The following is a 16,741-nucleotide window of genomic DNA, read 5'->3' on the forward strand; positions in this document are numbered from 1 at the left end:
AGAGAGAACGTGCAGGAGAATCACACGTGGCCTGTGTGTGTAGCTGCTACTGTAAGGACTGCCTGAACACGCTGGTGGGTGCAGAAACATTTGAGCGGCTAATGGAGGTGGATCCCTGGAGCTGCTACATCTGCCAACCCCCGCGGCGTCACGGCGTGCTGAGCCGCCGGCCTGACTGGAGCGTACGCGTGCAGGAGTTCTTCGCTAACAACAGCGCCATGGAATTCGTAAGAGCCCGTCTCCATGATGCCGTGTGTACGAGCACTCGCTATGCCTCTGAAAAAAAAAAACCCGCCGGACAATAAAGGACTGTGTTTCTGTCACTCTGCGAGAAACACTAAACCTCATATCCCCCCCCAAAAGGAGCCGCACAGAGTCTACCCGTCCATCCCCCCCAACCGGCGGCGACCCATTAAGGTTCTCTCTGTGTTTGATGGCATCGCAACAGGTTAGTGCCCTCCCCACTGCCAACATGCAATCCGCAATACAATCAATTTGTATGGTAAAATGTATATTTTAGCTCAATTTTTTTGTTAGTTTTCTCATCTCTTCATAACTCTTGCCTTGGATTTGATTAAATACTTTTATTTATTATAGAAATAAATAATAATATAATAAAACTGATCAACTACCACAGAGGCAAAATCAAGTTTGGACAATGAAGAGTTGTATAATTTTCATCTTCCTTCAAACTGATTTTAAAATTTAGAGAAAATTGGTATGTTATGATAATGAGTTTGTGAGAATGACCCATATACTTTCCTTTGTGGTAATTCTACATTGATTTGGGGATTCAGTGTATGTATGATTATAAGTTTGATGGGTGTGATTAATCACTGTATTAGCAAGTAGAACAAGTGTTGCTAGAATATTGTAGTGTAGACTTTCCATCGCTTGTAGACACGTACATGCTAACTAACAATATGTCATGACTTTTTCGCTCAAAGTAACTAGGTTGTTAATAGTCAATACTAATGACTGACATAGAAATACAAATTTGTGTATTTCTACGTGCATACAACTGTCTGAATATCCCTGCATGAACTAGTTCTGTCTGTTCTCACAGGGTACCTGGTGCTCAAGGACCTGGGCTTCAAGGTGGAGCGCTACATCGCCTCGGAGATCTGTGAGGACTGCATTTCTGTGGGCATGATCAAGCATGAGGGCAAGATCGAACATGTGAGCGATGTGCGAACCATCACCAGGAAGCACGTACGTAAGCTGCTGAGCCCGGAAGGTTTGGTTTCTATAGGCACCACATTGCTGTGCTTGTTGGCTTTCCCCTGTATTCCTAACAAGACCAGGGGCCAGTTCCACAAAGCAGGATTACTTGCTTAGCCAGATAACTTGCCAGATTTAAGGTAGTCTGGGCTAAATGTAAGCTGATGAAAATAAGGTCTGTTTAGCCCAGACTACCTTAAATCTGGCAAGTTATCTGGCTAAGCAAGTAATCCTGTTTCGTGAAACAGGCCCCAGGCCTCACAAACTCAGCTGTTGTATCAGGTAACAGAGTGAGTGCCTCTTAGTTCAGCAGCTACCTGATCTCATCCCGGTCCAGATTGCCGAATGGGGACCGTTTGATCTCCTGATTGGTGGGTCCCCCTGCAACGATCTTTCCTGTGTCAACCCTGCTCGCAAGGGATTATATGGTATGGAAATCCTTCACTCTACTCTTACGTAGAAGTCTTGCACACTGGCTGATTACTCCATCAGAAGGCAGTGTAGGTCCATCTATCACATATAGAGAATTAGAACTGTTCAATGGTGAGCTAAAAGCACCCTGCAATCTGCTTCTATGGTGCCACCAACAGAGGGCACAGGGCGGCTTTTCTTTGAGTACTACCGCCTGCTGACCCTCCTGAGGCCCAGGGAGGATGACGATCGCCCTTTCTTCTGGCTCTTTGAGAATGTGGTTTCCATGGCATCTCACGACAAAGCTGACATCTGTCGCTTTTTGGAGGTAAGGAGTGCTCCTCTTCCTGGGCCTCCAGTAGGAGATCTTGAACACTCTGTTAATGTAGTAGCCCTTCTAGTGAGCAAATGCATTGTACTGAAATAGACCAAACTTGAATTCTGTATGTCATGTATCCTGTCCAGTGTAACCCAGTTCTGATCGATGCTGTGAAGGTGAGCCCAGCCTACAGAGCTCGCTACTTCTGGGGAAACCTGCCCGGCATGGATCGGTAAGTCCTGCCCATAAACTTACATTCAGAAGATGATGTTCAAGAAATGAACTGGAGAACTTTAGTGTACTAAGAGTAAATGTCTATTATGTACAAGTTATTAAGAAGTGATAAAACCTGTATATTTCTGTGGAGGATATAATTGGAGAACATAAAGCATTGTCCAAAGAAATGTGCAGTGAGGGAGATAATACACCACAAGCATACAGCTGCCAAGATCCCAACTAGGTGCTGCTAGGCTGAGCCTCTGAAGACGAATCTGTAACTACTGCAAGTTGGGTTTGGAGCAAGAGCTGTACAACAGCAAATAGTAATAATATAGCAATTACAAAAGAGCTATTGAATTCAGACTCCATGAGAACTATGTTCCTACTGGATATGTTCAAAATACAAGACACCTAAATGAAGTTATGGCCAGTGACAGTGGTATCCCAGAAGTCATGGATCTTGAGGTGTTTCACAAAATTAGAAACTCATTTATGACATCAACATTGAAAAGACTTGTTTACAATTATGTGGTCACATGATCTCCTGCCCCCACAGATCCATTGCCTCGTCTGTAAACGACTGCCTTGAACTTCAGGACTGCCTTGAGATCGGACGGAAAGCCAAGGTTATGGTCGCCTCCAGACCGCTTTATTACATTAATTTCTTGTATTATGTGTTTGTATTAGGGCTGCACAATGTCATGATATCACATCACAATTTGTGTAATCAAATTAGTTGATGGTGTTGCTGCAAGTTGTGTCAACATACACAAAGCAGTACCAGCAAATTTGATGTGATTGTTGCTAATGTGCACAATATATTGTGCAGTCCTGAAACAATATATTGTTCAGCACTAATTTGTTTGCTTAGTTATGCTTAAATATTCCTCTTTGTTGTATCACACCCAGCACTAGCTGTCTTGCATTCCTCAAAGCAGGGCACACCTGTACCCTTTCACCTGCCATTCTTGTTGCTTCGGACTTGCTCCACATTGAATGCTCATGTCCTCCTCATATTCCTCAATAGTACAGTAAAGTGCGTACCATCACAACCAAGTCCAACTCCATACGGCAGGGCAAGATGGGGCCGCTTCCAGTGACCATGAATGACAAAGAAGACTACCTGTGGTGCACCGAGATAGAGCGGTGAGGGCAAAACCTGTGGTCCTGTCTAGTTTGCAGAGAGAGTGATCTGCTGCTTGGCTAACGAGAGCTATCAAAGGGCTGCCTGTCTGCGTCCTCTCAATTCCTAAACATACCATTTTCCCGTTTCTTCACTGATGTTAACATGAACGTCCTCTCCTGCAGGATTTTTGGCTTTCCAAAACACTACACCGACGTCAACAACATGGGCCGAGGGCAGAGGCAGAAGGTTCTGGGTCGGTCCTGGAGCGTCCCGGTAATCCGTCACCTCTTTGCCCCGTTAAAGGACTATTTCGCCTGTGAATGAATCTGGGCAAGAAACGACACAGAAATGCAAACTATTTTTACCGGATTAATCTGTTTTAACTGATGAACTAACATTTTTCATAGACGGTGACTACAAAGAATACCTCAATTGTGTTCAGTTTTATTTGGTTTACATCATTTTAAATGATTGATGTTTCCTCCAGAGTGGTAAGACTTTTCTTTATAGTTATTTTTAAATCACTGAAATCTACCTCACTGACCTATTGTTACAGAGTCAGTGTCCGTTGAAAAGTCTTTATCTGTTTGTGTTGGTAAATTCAATACTGCTCAAATTTTAAACCTTATATGGTTTTTGCATTATATTGTACTGTTTCTCTTACAAAGGGCTATTATTATTATTATTATTGTTATTATTGTTATTATTATTATTATTACAAAACAAGGAAAGAACCAAACTCCAAAATGAAAATAAGACAAATTGCCATATTTTTTAATCGTTGTTACTTTTCAAAAATAATAGGATCCACTGTGGGTAATAATTTATGATTGATTCTAAGAATTAAATTGCTATAAATATTCTCCTAAAACCAAAGTTATCCTATGAAAAATCAGAAATATAGATAAAAAGATTTTTTTTGTTTAAATCTGGTTACAATTGACTATACAATTGAATGTTTCTTTACTCAGTAGTTATTTCATTCAATTTTATGATTATTTAGACACAAGTATTTGTGAACAATTGTAATCACCTTCAAAATGTTTCTTCTTAATTACATTTTAGTAGAATTTTTTAATTAAAATTTTTATATGACATAAATGAAGCTTTTTATGCTGTTCATATTTACACTGATCCCGTGAAAATCGGTGTGTCGTCTTGGAGACGGGGGACAGTTAACTTTGTTTCTTTTGTTGGAAACTGACAAAAATATGTTATTTCAAATTATGTGACACCATTCAGGCAATAGGTGAGCTGAGTGACAGCCGCGCCTATGAGACATAAGTGCCTGACAGTGGATAAGCACATTCCTTTGGGGCTGGCTTTGCTTTTGATCCGGTAGTGAATGTGGAGCTACTAGATTTAGTTTGATTAAGCTTAAAATAAATAGGAGTGCTGAACTTGCCCATATGACTCCACCACTGTCATGTGTGATGCATGTTTTAATAATGCACTAAAATGTGAAAAGTTATTTCTTAAAATCGATGTAATTCTCTTTAAGTATGATATTTGGACTTTCCTTAAGTGTGTGTGTGTGTGTGTGTGTGTGTGTGTAGAGGGGGGGAGCCTTAAAATTAATTTAAGGAGGAGTCAGTAGTGGGCAGCAACACTTGGTTAATCTGTTACTTTTTCCTGTAGCATTTGTGTTAATTTCAGACTGCATGTTTAGGACATAACGAAAAGAAATATAAGCATGATCTCTGTAGGCGGTGTGGTGGTTCAGTGCACTACCACCTCTAACCTCCAACATGTTTTTTCAAATCCCACCCATGCTCTGTGTGTAGAGTCTGTACATCCTACCCATACTATTCCTTCTCTAAAGGCATGCAGTTACGTAAACTGTGTGTCACCCGCCTTGTGCCTCATGCTGCCGAAGATGTGTTTTTAGAACAAAATGACACCTTCAGTCTTGATGTTTAGGATAGCAAAAGTCTATCATAAAAAAGTGAAATTATGGCCTAGATGTGACCCAAGATGTACTTCTTTCTCTTGTATGGTGGTACGTGTGTTGTTACCATTCCCTGTTCAATCAGAATTTGTCAATATGCATAATCTCAGGTCATGCAAACATTAGAACCCTATAACATCAACTGTTGTGCCATGTTTTTATTTTTTATCATTATTATTTTTTTTGCTTTAGTACTGCAATTGTTGTAATCATTTTACTTCTTTTGAGTCTGTGAAACATCAATGGGTGCTATGCCTTTAATTAAAACCTAGGTGTAGATTTACTGCAATTGTTGTAATCATTTTACTTCTTTTGAGTCTGTGAAACATCAATGGGTGCTATGCCTTTAATTAAAACCTAGGTGTAGATTTACTGCAATTGTTGTTATTTTATTTCTGTTGAGTCTGTGAAACATCAATGGGTGCTATGCCTTTAATTAAAACCTAGGTGTAGATTTACTGCAATTGTTGTTATCATTTTATTTCTGTTGAGTCTGTGAAACATCAATGGGTGCTATGCCTTTAATTAAAACCTAGGTGTAGATTTACTGCAATTGTTGTTATCATTTTATTTCTGTTGAGTCTGTGAAACATCAATGGGTGCTATGCCTTTAATTAAAACCTAGGTGTAGATTTACTGCAATTGTTGTTGTCATTTTATTTCTGTTGAGTCTGTGAAACATCAATGGGTGCTATGCCTTTAATTAAAACCTAGGTGTAGATTTGCATAGTTTTCCTTGTGTTTTGAGTCTCTTCCCGGCACCTATCTCTGAGTGCCCTCGTGGACAGCAGTTTTTTTATAACTACCCAAAGGTGGGGCCCTGAGGATGTCTAACACACCAACTTCCTTCTGGGCTCATGCTATGCTCCAGTCTCTGCTGATGCTGAAGCTCTCAGCTGTGGGTGATGCTGTCCTCTGACCGTCTCACCTGTGTATCCAATTTCCCACTTTTTTTGTAAACCATTCAATCAGAGCACTGGACCACATCATATACAGTAGGGGTGGCCAATTTTACCCGCAAAGGGCCGGTCTGTATGCGGGTTTTTGATGCAACTCCCTAATTATATTACTAATTAGAGGACTGATTGGCTGAAGAGTCCTCACACCTGGGTTTGAACAGCTGACCTACAGGTTATCCCAAAAACCTGCATACACACCGGCCCTTTGCGGATAAGATTGCCCACCCCTGATATACAAGATATGCCTCCATAAAAGTCTGTTCAAGCAATTCATTCACCTTTGTTTTTTTTTCCTTCATGGGGCAGTGCTTAGTTGACATTTCACACAATAGACATAATTAAATTTTATAGTAAAAGGTTACGGTTGTCACCCCTGTGGAAAGTACTAACAACAACTGCTTCATTGAAACATATGAAACAATTGGGTCTTTTAAATGGCCGTAGAAACGCAGTACAATCCATTTTGTGACAGTTTAAAGACTAGAATGGAAATGCAAGAGCTCCCAATTTAAGGCAAAATTGCCTTGATTTCTGCCTGGCTCGATCTCCATTATGTGTGGCTATAATGAATATTCATGCAATGATTCATGCAATGAATATTCATTTACTGGTACGGTGCTCAAGAAAATTCACTCGGACAAAAAACCATCATTTTACCTTTTTTTTTTTTGATATACTGTATACCTAACAGGCTAATAAGTGTTAGTAAGAGAAGCACTGGGCCTCTCAGTGCCTGACAAGCAGTGCAGGTATGGAGAGAGAAACAGTGAAGAAAGATGATTCTTAAATAGCTTCATGAGCAGACAGCCCCTGGGATCAGAGATATTCTTCTAGGTGTCTTTCACTAATGAGTACATGATTACAGCTTGGTCCATATTTTTCTTACCTTGTTTGCCTTCACCTTTTCCAGTGCACTGAGTTATGGGGTCTGTCAACCTGTTTGCACACAAACATGTCTGTGGTAAGATTACTCCGTATTAGAGGAAAAATGTTATGATTCAGAGAAAAAACTATGTAGGCAATGTTTTCCAATACTGTGTCCATGATGTAAAAAAAAAAAGCGCATTTTGATCAAAAGGTCCATCAGAATTAGCCATTTTGTTACTGGTGAATGATGTGTTGGACACCACAGCAAGTGAGTTTAGATGAGGTGGACTACACACCACAATCAGCGCCATCTGCTGACTTTGGACACAACCTGCTCCTGTCTTCAGAACTTTAACCTCAATATCACTAGACTTCCGCCATGGTTCTTCTGTATGCATGCTTATTTAATACAGCGTTGGCGCCAATCCCAGGATGCATAGCTCAATCAGAAATATCGAGCATGGGAAGTATCACCCTTTATCCAAAGCCTATCTTATTCCCATTATATATATCTTTATAAATCAGCAAAAGTGCAAAACACTGATTTTGTGTTTGATATTTAATGTTGACAATATGATTTAATGAATAATGTAAAGCTATATTTTCTGTCGTATATATATATATAGCTACATTTTGTGCAACAAAATTAAAAGCATATCTTGTAATAATTAGACAATGAATTGGTTTCGGAAACGGGAACAAATCGGGACATGATCTTAGTGAATGCATCATATATTTTTTGGTTTTTCTTAAAAAAAAACTTCTCAAATGACTTGCAGCTCGACCAAAATATCTCTTCATAATGTCCAAATATAATATAACAGATAAGAGTTAATTTATAGTCCTAACTAGATAGTCCTTACTATTTACAGCCATTAACCAGCCATGCAGAAAGTTTATTGGTGAAGTTTATTTCTCTAGAGCAGTTCCGGCTAGCAGTGGAAAGTTCAGGTCCAGAAAGTATAAATCCAGGCCAAGGTTTTCTTTCAACCAACCAGCAGAGTACTCTGTAAATGTGATTCTTTATACTCAACTGGTTGGCTGAAAGAAAACCTTGGTCTGGATTTGTACTTTCTGGACCGGAATTTTCCACCTCTAGCTCCGGCGCAGGCTACCTCTGCCCAGCTGATCGCGCGCCGGGAAACAGCGTCTCGCGCCGGTTCCGCTTAAAGAGACTATCACGTCACGTGCCGCCGTCATTCACAGGGTAGCGGTGACAGCAGGCGGCAGCGCAGGGGGAGCAGCGTCTCAGTACGGCCGCAGATTATACTTCCCCACAGCTACATCGCCGAAACGCCCTCGAAGCCGCCGCGACCCTTTACATAATGTAAGTTGCATCTTGAAGTCATTCGCTGCTTACCGCGAGACAAACGCCGCTGGGAGTCCATGAGCGCCCCGCGCCGACTGGACTCGAGCCTTTACCGGCTCAAACGAACCGTTTTATGTTGAATAATTTGTTGCCATCTTCAGGAAGTTGGTCGCCCTAGTTAGTTCACATACAAAGGGGACCTGTTCATAAAATTAGCTAAGAAACGTTTCAGTTAGAGGGTAAGTTAGCAGACGACCGTAGATTTCTGTAAGCAGATTCTGATACGGCTCACTTTTATTTTAGGTGCGTTTTCACAATCAGAAAGATATTTTTCTGTTCTGTTCATGTCATCTCACTATCAAATAGGGCTGTCCATGGCTTAATGCCTAATAGGAAACAGTGAGTGAGTGTGGTTCACGGGCTGCAAAAACTGCAGATCTCTGATTATTTCATTGCCTCGCGAAGTCCGCGTGAGCCCCCCCAAAGAGCAAAAACTGCACCCCCCAGGGATACCCAGAAGTGCCCCCCAGCAAAACCCAGCCTTTAGTCCGACAGTGCGTCCAGCACACATGGCCTTCATTGGGCAGCTATGTTTGTGCTCCTAGCTTCACACCCAGCTGATCTGGTTAATCCAAAACAAAACTGTGGATCAAAATTCAGTTTGATAATTCAGTGTCTTGCAGTTACAGAGGGATGTGTAGCTCCTGTTTAGTCAAGAGTGTAAGCTTCAAAGTTTGTTTTTGCCTGATCTAAATGATATTGCACTCATTGTGTCATGCCTTACCTATGCTACTGAGGCATCTTGAATAGGGTATGTTTAACTATTGTATACTATAAAACACCTATGTATGGGTTGGACACCACAGGGTATTGACCTAGTGTTCTCGGCAACCTCCCAGTATGAGGAAATGGCTAAAGGCTTGAGTGGCCAGATGAGGAAACCAGCCATATTGTTGCGAGATCTTCTCAGTGGCCCAGAGTCAGTTCCTGTTTGAATTATGGCTTCTTCACCGCAGCTTCAGAACATGGCTGTGCTGACTGATTGTTGTCTGTACTGCTTGGAGACAGTCACTTCATTGGACAGTCAAGTGCAACGAAGGAGGAAGAGACATACTTGCTGACTTAGTGTGACCATAGTGGGGGGAAATGATAGTATGACTGCCTGTGTTTTCATCCAAGTGTACTGTGTTTGTGTTGGGGGTGGTGGTGTTATCTTGAATACCTTGTCTTTTGTCATATGTTTGGGGGCTTTGCAGCTCAGTGGGTTAGGCCTCTGTGCCCATGATTAGAAAGTCACCAGTTTGATTTCTGGGGCCTGTAGACTCATGCCGCCATTGGGCTCATGCACAAGGCCCTTGACCCCCAGCTCCAGGGACACTGCACATTGGCTGACCCTGCACTGTCAAACTTGTCAAACCCTGCACTGTCAAACTTGTCAAACCTCAAACTTGCTCTCACCTGTATATGTGTCTGTATGTCTCATGGAGAGTGAGATAGAATAGGCAAAAAGAGAATTTTTACTCATGGGGTTGAATAAAGTATCTCTATTCTATTCTATGTTTGGACACACCTTCAGCTACAGGGAGAACTATTTAGGGGTAGTTATTCATAATCTAATTTCTAAATAAGAAAATTTAGTTTTAAATAGGAAAAAACATATTTCTAGATACAATGATTATTTTTTAATGATCAGTGCTTTGTTACTAAGAATTCATTTGCTGTGAGTTTGGACCAGGTTTTACAGGTGGAAGACTGAGCATAGTGGATGACGGTCCAAAAAAAATCAGTGCAAAACCCTTATAGAAGCAATTCACATTAAAAGTGAATGAAAACAGCACAACTTACATTTTAAAAGAAAACATCCATGCACTCAATAATGCACAGCCCTTTAGGTTCTTGGAGCAGCCTAGTTCTCCTTGTCATCACTTTAAGTTACATTTTTTTTTACCTTGATTTGCTTTTTTCAATTCCTGTATCTCAAGGTGATCACTTCTAAAATGAAGGCTAGGCTTACTGCTTTGGTACATCATCCTGTATAATGTCATCATATGGCACATAATAACCATATAGTATTAATTAATAATACACACAAATTAACACACACACACTTGCAAGATATGAATGAAGGTTATTGATGCCTTGTGTGTCATGACATTCCCGTAATCATCATCAATAATCGTCTGTAATTTATGCCCTCCTTTTGCTTCATACATCCCGTATTGACGAGTCCTAGCCGCTAACAGCCTATGGGTGGTTCTTCCTCAGACCCATCTCAGTGGGTACTTATCACGGCTGGTGGAGGGAACACCCCAGAAGTCATGCTGTTTTGGAGATCCTCTGACCCAACTGTCTGGCGATAATGATTTGGCCCTTGTCACAATCACTCACTTCATTCCCCCTGGCCATTTCTTCTGCATTCAACATGCCAACTATGAGTTCCCAATGTTAGGTTACTGTCTATATCCCAGACCCTGACACACATTGTTTTTACAAGATTCACATGGGGGTGAATTTAATGTTTTGGCTTATTCGAGAATATTATATAAATGATTGCTTGATTCATTGTTAAATGAATCAGTAGATTACACAAATATTAATATAGTTCAGTGGTTATCAATTCAGATCCTGGCGACCCCCTGCCAGAATGAGGAGGGCACCAGGAACAGGATTGAGAACCACTCATATACTGACAGCTCTCACTCGAAGTAGTTTTGCTCTTATTTGTATTACTCCCTGTCTTCAAGACAGACCGAAAATGGCTGTGAACGTCTACTCGACATCAGTGACCAGTGACAACCTGAGTCGCCATGACATGCTTGCTTGGATAAACGAGTCCCTGCAGATGAGCCACACAAAGATCGAGATGCTATCCTCAGGTAAGAAAAAGCTTTGTGAGCTGCCGATGTGGACCAAGTTCATGGTGATTCCTTTCTGACCTACCCAGACATTTCATCCAATCACTGAATGAGCTCCTGTTATCATCTGTAAGAAGTCTACGGCTCCTCTGTTGATTGGAGGCTTCCTTTGTCTTGACTAGGCAGAAAGTCTGTTGGAGATCCCATCATCCCAGTGGGTTTGGGTGGCTGTTTCAACAGAAATGGATGTGCAGGCTGTTTTGAGGCTTTGTTAGTGTTTTTTAGAGTAATGTTGAAATTATTGCTCATTAAATGTGAACTGGTGTGTGAATTTAGGAATCCCATAGCTTAAGAGGGTACTATAGGAACCCAATTTGTGAAAACCGGGTCACAGTTGATAAAAATCTGTAGTGCAAGGTGATGCACATCCTAGATTCAGTACTGTACATGGCTTTATTGGTTGTTGTTCATACAGGTAATTGATGTGTGTACTGTTCTTTCTCCAGGTGCCGCTTACTGCCAGTTTATGGACATGCTGTTCCCGGGTAGTGTGCCTATGAAGAAAGTCAAATTTCAGGCCAAACTGGAGCATGAATTTATTCACAACTTCAAAATTCTGCAAGCCAGCTTTAAGAAAATGGGTGTTGACAAGGTTGGTACATTGGAATTTCAGTGTTGGTTTTCTCATTGTTACCATATGAATAGTAGTGTGGTTCATAGCCCAGAAGATGATGAATGAATTTTGTTCTCTGGTCCCCTCTTCAAGATTATCCCTGTTGACAAGTTGGTAAAGGGCAAGTTCCAGGACAACTTTGAGTTTGTACAGTGGTTCAAGAAGTTCTTTGATGCCAACTACGATGGGAGAGAATATGATCCAGTGGAAGCCCGCCAGGGCCAGGAAAGTGCGCCCCAGAGCTCAGCGTCACCTGCCCCCGCCAAGCCCCGGAAGGCTGTCAGTGCGGGTGAGGCAAGGGGCCGCTTGTGTGTACACGTTACCCAGGAAAAGTGCCACCGAGCTGCTCTTGCTGTCTGTATGGCAGACACCGTTACCTAGCAGGGACAAGCTCCTCATGGCTGACTCCTGGTGAGCGTTTGCAGTGGCGGTTCCTGACACCTTGGGCAAAATCTGAGCCAACTGCTCAGATGTGCAGTTGTGTAGTTGTGCGGGTGCCCCATGTGCCGCCACCCTAGGCAGCTGCCCATGGTGCCCCCTGAGCTTCTGAATCCCCACCTTTGCTAAGAGAAGCAGAGCAAGATTAACATTTTAGATGGGAGTTGCTGTTGGGGATTCCTGCCTGCTCCTTCACGTTTAGTGTTGAATTCTGTTGAGGAATGTCTTATGAGGAGAGGTTAGCTGAGCTGAATCTGTTCAGCCTCGAGTAAAGGAGACTAAGGGGGGGACATGATCCAGGTGTATAAGATTCTAACAGGTCTGGATGCTGTTCAGTCAAATGGCTACTTCAATATTAGTTTAAATACTAGAACTTGTGGCCATAAGTGGAAATTAGCGGGAAAACATTTTAAAAGAAATTTGAGGAAGCACTTCTTTACACAGCGTGTAGTTAGAGTATGGAATAGTCTTCCTGTTAGTGTAGCGGAAGCTAAAACCCTGGGTTCCTTTAAATCAGAGCTAGATAAGATTTTAACAACTCTGAGCTATTAGTTAAGTTCTCCCCAAACGAGCTTGATTGGCCGAATGGCCCCCTCTCGTTTGTAAATTTCTTATGTTCTTATGACTCCTGATTACAATCTAACTCAGTGTTTGGGGCTCTCAATCTGTGTAGTGCAGTAAAAATAGCCTTAGTGTTGATAAATTATTGATACAAAGATTTCAGTAGATTGGTTGTACCTGATATGACAGGGAATATTCTCCTTAAAATAAGGCATAAGGGGTTTGTACATCGTGGTGATACACCAAAGGTCTAAAGCAGTGTCTGTGCCCAGAGGTTGGTGAGTGTATGGCCCTTGGTATCCCCTCAGTGGCCTCTCATCACTCAGTGATGCTTCTGTCTTTATCACAGAGGAGCGCATCTCTCCCGCCGCCATGACGAAACCGGCCGCCAGAATTGGTACGGTTCTCTGATGGTGGAGGTGGTAGCATGTTGGGCTATGGGACAGTGTGCGTTGGTGGGGGGGTGGGGAGGTGCTCTCATATGCACATCAGGCTGCGCAATGATCACAGTCTTGGACTTGAAAACATATGTTTCTCAATGCCATGTGGCAACTTCACGGGGCTGGTTACACTCAGCAGGAGATGCACTCAAACAATGGAGATTGTGTGTGTGCGTGTGTGTGTGTGTGTGTGTGCGCGTGTGTGAAGATTAGGTTTATATTTCATTGTGGGGACCGAATGTCCCCCACAATGTCATTAAAAACCTGTTATTCTGACATCCCCACAAAGATCTGTGATCTGTTAAGGTCGACATTGTTGGGATTAGTGTTTTCCCCATGGAAATGAATGGAAAGTCCCCACAAAGGTTTAATTACAATCTTGTGTGTGAGTGAGAGAGAGAGAGACTGTGTACGGCTCATGGATGGGCTTCTGTCTCATATAATGCCGTGTGATCTCTCTCATGTGTGCATGTGTGTTGAGTACATCTGTCATGTTATTTAGCTAATAACTATGTACTATGACACTGCTATAATTGGTCATGATTAACACACTTCATAGTAGCCCTGAAAACAGCCTGACCTTTTTCTGACACGCCTTGTTGATTCACGTCTGTATGAGGTCAAGGGGAGGTGGCTGGGTACTCGTCCTCTGTGCCTCAGTAACCCATCTGCCTTTTTGCCTTGGCACCCCCCTGCCCCCCCAATGCCAGCCCCACAACGTGCAGCAGTGGCAGCAAAAGTTTCCCCCAAGACGCTGGTGGTGAATCCAGCACGGAGACCAGGGACAGCTGGTGGGGAAGAAGAAAAGAATGAGCTCCTTCAGAAGGTGTGTCTTACTAAAATTCATATGCGATCCCAGTAGAACATTATTTGCTTAGATGCACTATTTGTTAAACAGATGCTGTTAGTCATAGCCACTCCCTAAGCTTACTGTTGTACATTTCTGTTTGGCATATAGTTGGACCCAGTAACTAAAATAAGGCAATTACCGCATGGACACAAGAGCAAAGATTAACCTTGGCCTTCAGCCTGCAACTTTGGGCATATCTAGTTTCCTGACCAAGAGCCAATATCTGTCTCTCTTGATCTTGCCAACAGATATCCATGCTGTCATCCACCATCCAAGACATGGAGAAGGAACGGGACTTCTACTTTGGCAAACTGAGGAACATTGAGCTCATATGCCAGGAAAAGGAGGGTGAGAGTGACCCCACGCTGCAGAGGATCGTGGACATCCTCTATGCCACAGATGTGAGTACAAACCTATGCATGGGTGGGGATGTAGCATGTCTGGCAGCCAGCTGTAGGCCCTCACTGGCGCAGTGAGCTTTGGCGAGGTTGTCGAGCTTAGCAAGTGGTTGTGCTCTCTAGAGTAGCACCTGTTGTGAGAGAACCTACTGCTTTATCAGGCTGGCTTCACAAAGGAGCCTGGAGGAAGAATGAATGCCAGGGCCAACTCTGTTGTCTCTTATGTTCTCACACATGCTTGCTTTGTGGTTATAACGTGGCAGGTAAATAGACAGTGGAAGAAAAAAGGCAGCCTAATTTATATTGAGACTGCTGGCAGTGCTCTAGGCAGCCAAATATTTCTTTAAAATGGTACCAGTGCCTTGTTTGTTTGCATAGGTGCAAATTCTATTCCAGTAACCTTTCAAATTCCCTGGCAGGATGGTTTTGTCATACCAGATGTAGAGTCAGCAGAGCCAGAGGAGTTTTGAATCAAGACTCTTACGGTGTGTGTGACCTCCCTCACCAAGCGGCAAACCTGCTGTTTGTCTGTGTCTGGCTCTGAATACCAGAAAACTTGTCATGCTGTCTTTTTGAAAATTAAAGAAAGTGATCCACTGTATCGATGAGCCTGGAAGCCACACCCACATCCTGGAAGCTCCTTCCCCTCTGACATGCTGTTGAAGCCTCACCCACGTGCTGAAGTTCGTAAGCCAGCATATAACTCAAATATAGGCCTAAACCCCCAGCTTCACATCACCAGCCCTCTGAGCCCACAGTGATGAAATGTTGTGGGGGAAATGATCCTCAGCTGTTCTTCGCATCTGCTCTCTGAGGAAGGGGAAGGAATGCTTTTCACCTGTGTGAATCCTTTTCTTCTTAGTAAAAAAAAAACTCAAGATCTTATATCAACTGCATTGTTATTCTTGCTGTATTTTCATTATGCGTGAAGTAAAATTTCTCATATTTTTGCACAGACAGTGTATGCATTTTATTTTCTTCATGTTTCAGCCAAAATTCTGAGATGATGGGAACTGTACAGACGTATCTGCTTTTCTGGCTTGTTTTTGCTTCCTGTGAGTGGGGCTTCACTGGCTTTGCTGTAGCATCAGAATGCGCCAACCTGAGCAGAGTGACATGTCAGATTTGATGATTGCTAGGCACTGTGCAGATATGAAGAAGCAGCTGTGTGTGTGTGTGTGTGTCTGTGTGTGTGTGTGTGTGTGTTTCTGTGTCTGTGTGTGTGTCTGTGTGTGTCTGTGTGGTGTGTGTGTGTGTGTGTGTGTGTGTGTCTGTGTGTGTGTGTGTGTGTGTCTGTGTGTGTGTGTGTGTGTGTGTGTCTGTGTGTGTGTGTCTGTGTGTGTGTGTGTGTGGTGTGTGTGTGTCTGTGTGTGTCTGTGTGTGTGTGTGTGTGTCTGTGTGTGTGTGTGTCTGTGTGTGTGTGTGTGTGTGTTTTATAAATTATTTGACACTTAACATGGCACTCGCACTGGCGCATAAATGCTGATATTGCATATGATGCAGTTCATCAGGTCTTTGAAATTGAATTTAGATTTATTTTTTAATAAAAATTGCCTGCTTTATTTTCTTCAGCTAGTCTTTGTCAGTATAGACCTGTGGTTTTCAAGTATTTTCTGGCATGTTCCCCTTTGCAATTTTTGGATCAGTCATTATACAGTATATCTATCTATGTGTGTCTGATGTCTGTTTTATTTCACATTTGTTTTGCTGCCTGAAAGAAAAAAAAAACAAAAGCACTGTTTGCTTATGCTCCCACTTGAAAAATGTAAATTCAACTTTGGTTCTGCTCAGAGCATGTGAGCGGAGCGGGAGAGAGCGCGGATGGATTTTGGCCTGAGCGGGAGCAAGGGCGGAGCGGCATATTTGAAAAAACTAGTGTGTCACCTTGTCTTGTCTGACTTTCGCAGGGTAACTCTCACGCATCTGGAGTGACACTCACGCTTTCGAACTGTCACACTCACACAATAAATCCTACAGCAAATTTACCATTATAAACCTAAAATTAGCTACATCCAAAGCATTGGGGTAGTGTGCAAACCCTACAGTCAATTTACAAGGTAATATAACTCTTACATACATATAAATGCATGTGTGTGAGTGTGCAGATTTGTCTCAAATTGTTTTTGCATTCCAGAGCGGTAACGGAC

At 42.4% G+C, this 16,741-nt stretch overlaps 2 protein-coding genes across 10 annotated transcripts in view; both read left to right on the forward strand.

Annotated features, from left to right (window-relative positions):
- The window catches only part of dnmt3ba (DNA (cytosine-5-)-methyltransferase 3 beta, duplicate a), a 29,290-nt gene extending 23,321 nt beyond the window's left edge, over positions 1 to 5,969 (forward strand). For 6 of the 7 annotated variants that reach the window (XM_023796645.2, XM_023796643.2, XM_023796642.2 and 3 more), the window contains exons 17-25: positions 44 to 227; positions 364 to 448; positions 1,067 to 1,212; positions 1,559 to 1,649; positions 1,812 to 1,960; positions 2,098 to 2,183; positions 2,727 to 2,796; positions 3,198 to 3,316; positions 3,479 to 5,969. In XM_023796645.2, the coding sequence (XP_023652413.1) occupies positions 44 to 227; positions 364 to 448; positions 1,067 to 1,212; positions 1,559 to 1,649; positions 1,812 to 1,960; positions 2,098 to 2,183; positions 2,727 to 2,796; positions 3,198 to 3,316; positions 3,479 to 3,620 (1,072 nt within the window). In that variant the 3' untranslated portion in view covers positions 3,621 to 5,969. The remainder of the gene's footprint in view (positions 1 to 43; positions 228 to 363; positions 449 to 1,066; positions 1,213 to 1,558; positions 1,650 to 1,811; positions 1,961 to 2,097; positions 2,184 to 2,726; positions 2,797 to 3,197; positions 3,317 to 3,478) is intronic. The other variant, XM_072715674.1, reaches the window with a different exon arrangement.
- Positions 5,970 to 8,191: 2,222 nt separating this feature from the next.
- LOC111835892 (microtubule-associated protein RP/EB family member 1-like) lies at positions 8,192 to 16,263 on the forward strand. 3 transcript variants are annotated; one of them, XM_023796651.2, is made up of 8 exons: positions 8,192 to 8,397; positions 11,124 to 11,255; positions 11,741 to 11,886; positions 12,001 to 12,196; positions 13,256 to 13,303; positions 14,057 to 14,172; positions 14,445 to 14,597; positions 15,014 to 16,263. In XM_023796651.2, the coding sequence occupies exons 2-8, from the start codon at positions 11,135 to 11,137 to the stop codon at positions 15,062 to 15,064; spliced, it is 831 nt and encodes a 276-aa protein (XP_023652419.1). In that variant the 5' UTR covers positions 8,192 to 8,397; positions 11,124 to 11,134; the 3' UTR covers positions 15,065 to 16,263. The 3 variants fall into 3 exon arrangements, with proteins under 3 accessions (XP_023652419.1, XP_023652420.1, XP_023652421.1); XM_023796652.2 differs by having other exon boundaries at positions 11,128 to 11,255; XM_023796653.2 differs by lacking the exon at positions 13,256 to 13,303 and having other exon boundaries at positions 8,198 to 8,397.
- The last annotated feature ends 478 nt before the right edge of the window (positions 16,264 to 16,741 follow it).

This window comes from Paramormyrops kingsleyae, chromosome 8 (assembly GCF_048594095.1).
Source record: "Paramormyrops kingsleyae isolate MSU_618 chromosome 8, PKINGS_0.4, whole genome shotgun sequence".
Taxonomy (NCBI): domain Eukaryota; kingdom Metazoa; phylum Chordata; class Actinopteri; order Osteoglossiformes; family Mormyridae; genus Paramormyrops; species Paramormyrops kingsleyae.